The sequence below is a fragment of the Stegastes partitus genome, unplaced genomic scaffold, assembly GCF_000690725.1.
Source record: "Stegastes partitus isolate 25-593 unplaced genomic scaffold, Stegastes_partitus-1.0.2 Scaffold2335, whole genome shotgun sequence".
NCBI lineage: Eukaryota > Metazoa > Chordata > Actinopteri > Pomacentridae > Stegastes > Stegastes partitus.
Window position 1 is genome coordinate 21,462 of NW_007580066.1, and position 2,235 is coordinate 23,696.

General features: G+C 48.7%; 1 protein-coding gene across 1 annotated transcript in view; it reads right to left on the minus strand.

Annotated features, from left to right (window-relative positions):
• Positions 1-223: 223 nt before the first annotated feature.
• Positions 224-2,235, minus strand: part of herc1 (HECT and RLD domain containing E3 ubiquitin protein ligase family member 1) — a gene marked incomplete at its 5' end in the record, with an annotated part of 42,901 nt that continues 40,889 nt past the window's right edge. The window contains 3 exons of the mRNA XM_008304853.1: positions 224-813; positions 1,211-1,516; positions 1,917-2,069. Of these exons, the coding sequence (XP_008303075.1) occupies positions 628-813; positions 1,211-1,516; positions 1,917-2,069 (645 nt within the window). The remainder of the gene's footprint in view (positions 814-1,210; positions 1,517-1,916; positions 2,070-2,235) is intronic.

Sequence of the window (2,235 nt, forward strand, 5' to 3'; positions counted from 1 at the left end):
TTTCCGGTAAAACTCTGAATCTGTGCTTCGACCGACGCGACCAGCTGGCGTGAACTCCCAGCTCAGACATGAGAGCTTTTCCTTTCTGTACAGTTCTGTTTTCCACCGTTTCTTTACTCCTCTGAAGGATGCCTTTTTGTGATATTTTGTACTTCTGAATAAATGTGACGTCTGCTTTCTGAGCCGTCGGTTTTTCTTCCCAGTCAAACAGCGAAACAACGGATCAGTTCTGCAGCATTTATTGTCGGTTTTTCTGCTTTGGGAAACTCGGCGTAGGCAATGAAAACAATAAATATGGATATTATGCAAAACATTTTCCTAATGAAGCATTTTACACAATGTACAATATCCGTCCCGTCCCTCCGCCGCCTGCTGTTTAATCTCTATACACATCTCCAAACAAATAAACTTACCTCCATGCAGAAACCCTGAAAATAGGATGTGGAGTAAAGAAAAAAACAAAACACTAAATGCACTTCTCGTGTGGATTTCTGTGTCATTAAAAACTGCTAATAAACCACAAAGAGAAATGAAACTTGTGCTGTTTAAAGGACATAAAATGAAGTAAAAAGTGGCCGTCGGCTCCCGAGTTTCCTGCGTGAGCGAGTTCACAGTTTGTGTTTGGTGTCAGTAGTCCGTGTCCGAGCCCTCGGCGTTGTCCACGTTCCTGGAGAGCATGTAGTTGTCCATGTCGATGGAGCGGCAGTTGTTGATGGCGTAGCGCAGCCGCTCGGCCATGACGGCCTGGCTGGAGTAGGGCGGCAGGCGCAGCTGGAAGAAGCAGGTCTGGGAGGTGGGCAGGCTGTCGTAGGGCTGCAGAGACACAACAGGAGACCATTTAATCATCTGACATCGTCCTCGACCTGCTGGACCAGACGGAGCTTCTGGTCACACCAGAACGATGACGTCACTCTGGAACAACTCTAGAAACTCCTCCACTGAGGCACAAACACACAACCAGCATCTACAAACACACGATGACTCGTTAATGAAGACAAACCATCAGCTGGTGACGTGTTCTGATCTCAGTCTGATCGTTTCAGCAAAGTCACCAGAAGATGAACCATCAGCCACCAGAAGATGATCTGCTTCAAACGCTGGAGCCGAGACCCGGTACTTTCATTTACTGACTCATTTATTTAGAACAGAACACTTTGATATAAAAAAGAAGTCGGTCCTTGATAAACGACGGTTCTGGTTCTGGACTTACCCGGTCCACCTTCATGATCTGGAACCTCTGCGAGATGTCGGCCGTGTTGGCGGGAAGTCTGGAGCGTCCGGACACGAAGCGCATGAACAGAACCCGCTCCTCGTTGGAGAACTCCTCCAGCGTCTGCCAGAACCACTGGACCAGGGCGTGCTGCTCGTCCACCTCCCGGTACCGGACCACCTTCTTCAGGACGTCGCAGCAGATCTCCGGCATCCCGCAGACCATCTGCTCCAGCTGCTTCGCCGTCAGCAGCGACAGCAGCGGCACCGGGACGATCCAGGACATCCCCTCCCGGACCGCCGCCACCTAGCCGGGCCGGGACAGGACCGGTTAACGATCGGGTTTTGATAATACAGGGTTTAATGATCATGGTTTTAATATTTAACTTTATGCGCTGCAGATGTTCATCGTGTCTAAATGTTTGTTTCAAATGCAGGGTTTAGATTTCAGGAGTAAAATTTAAACTTGATGAGAAACATTTCGTCATCAGATGAGACATTTCTTGACTGATCCAGTATTACTGACAGGTGTTGGGTGTTCAGAAGGCCTGAGATGATGTGATTTCACAGCATCTTGTCGAGCAGATCTCTGGTTTTAGTGTCAACACATCCAGGAAGTGTTTTATCAGATAACGGACCTCACCAGCAGGAGTCTCCTCCAGGCTGTTAGCTAACTGATAATACACTCGTGTGAACTGTGACGTCACCTGTCGGTCGATCTCGTGCAGCCGGTACTCGATGGCTCGCTCCACGTACTCCTTCCTGTTGGAGAAGGTCAGCGGGATGCTGTTTCCTCCTGGGATGATGGGAACCATTTTACCGTCCGCACTCTGCCCGACGAAAGAATCCAGAGGAATCATCTGGAAAACAAGCCAATAAACCTGCTGTTAGAGGAACAAGCAGAAAGGCCTCATTCATGGATTTATTAGAAGCTCCACAGCTGGAAGGAACAAACAGAAGAAACACGTCAGCGTCTCCAGAAAACCTGCAGCAGGAACGTTCAGCTGAATCCAGACTGTTAAAATA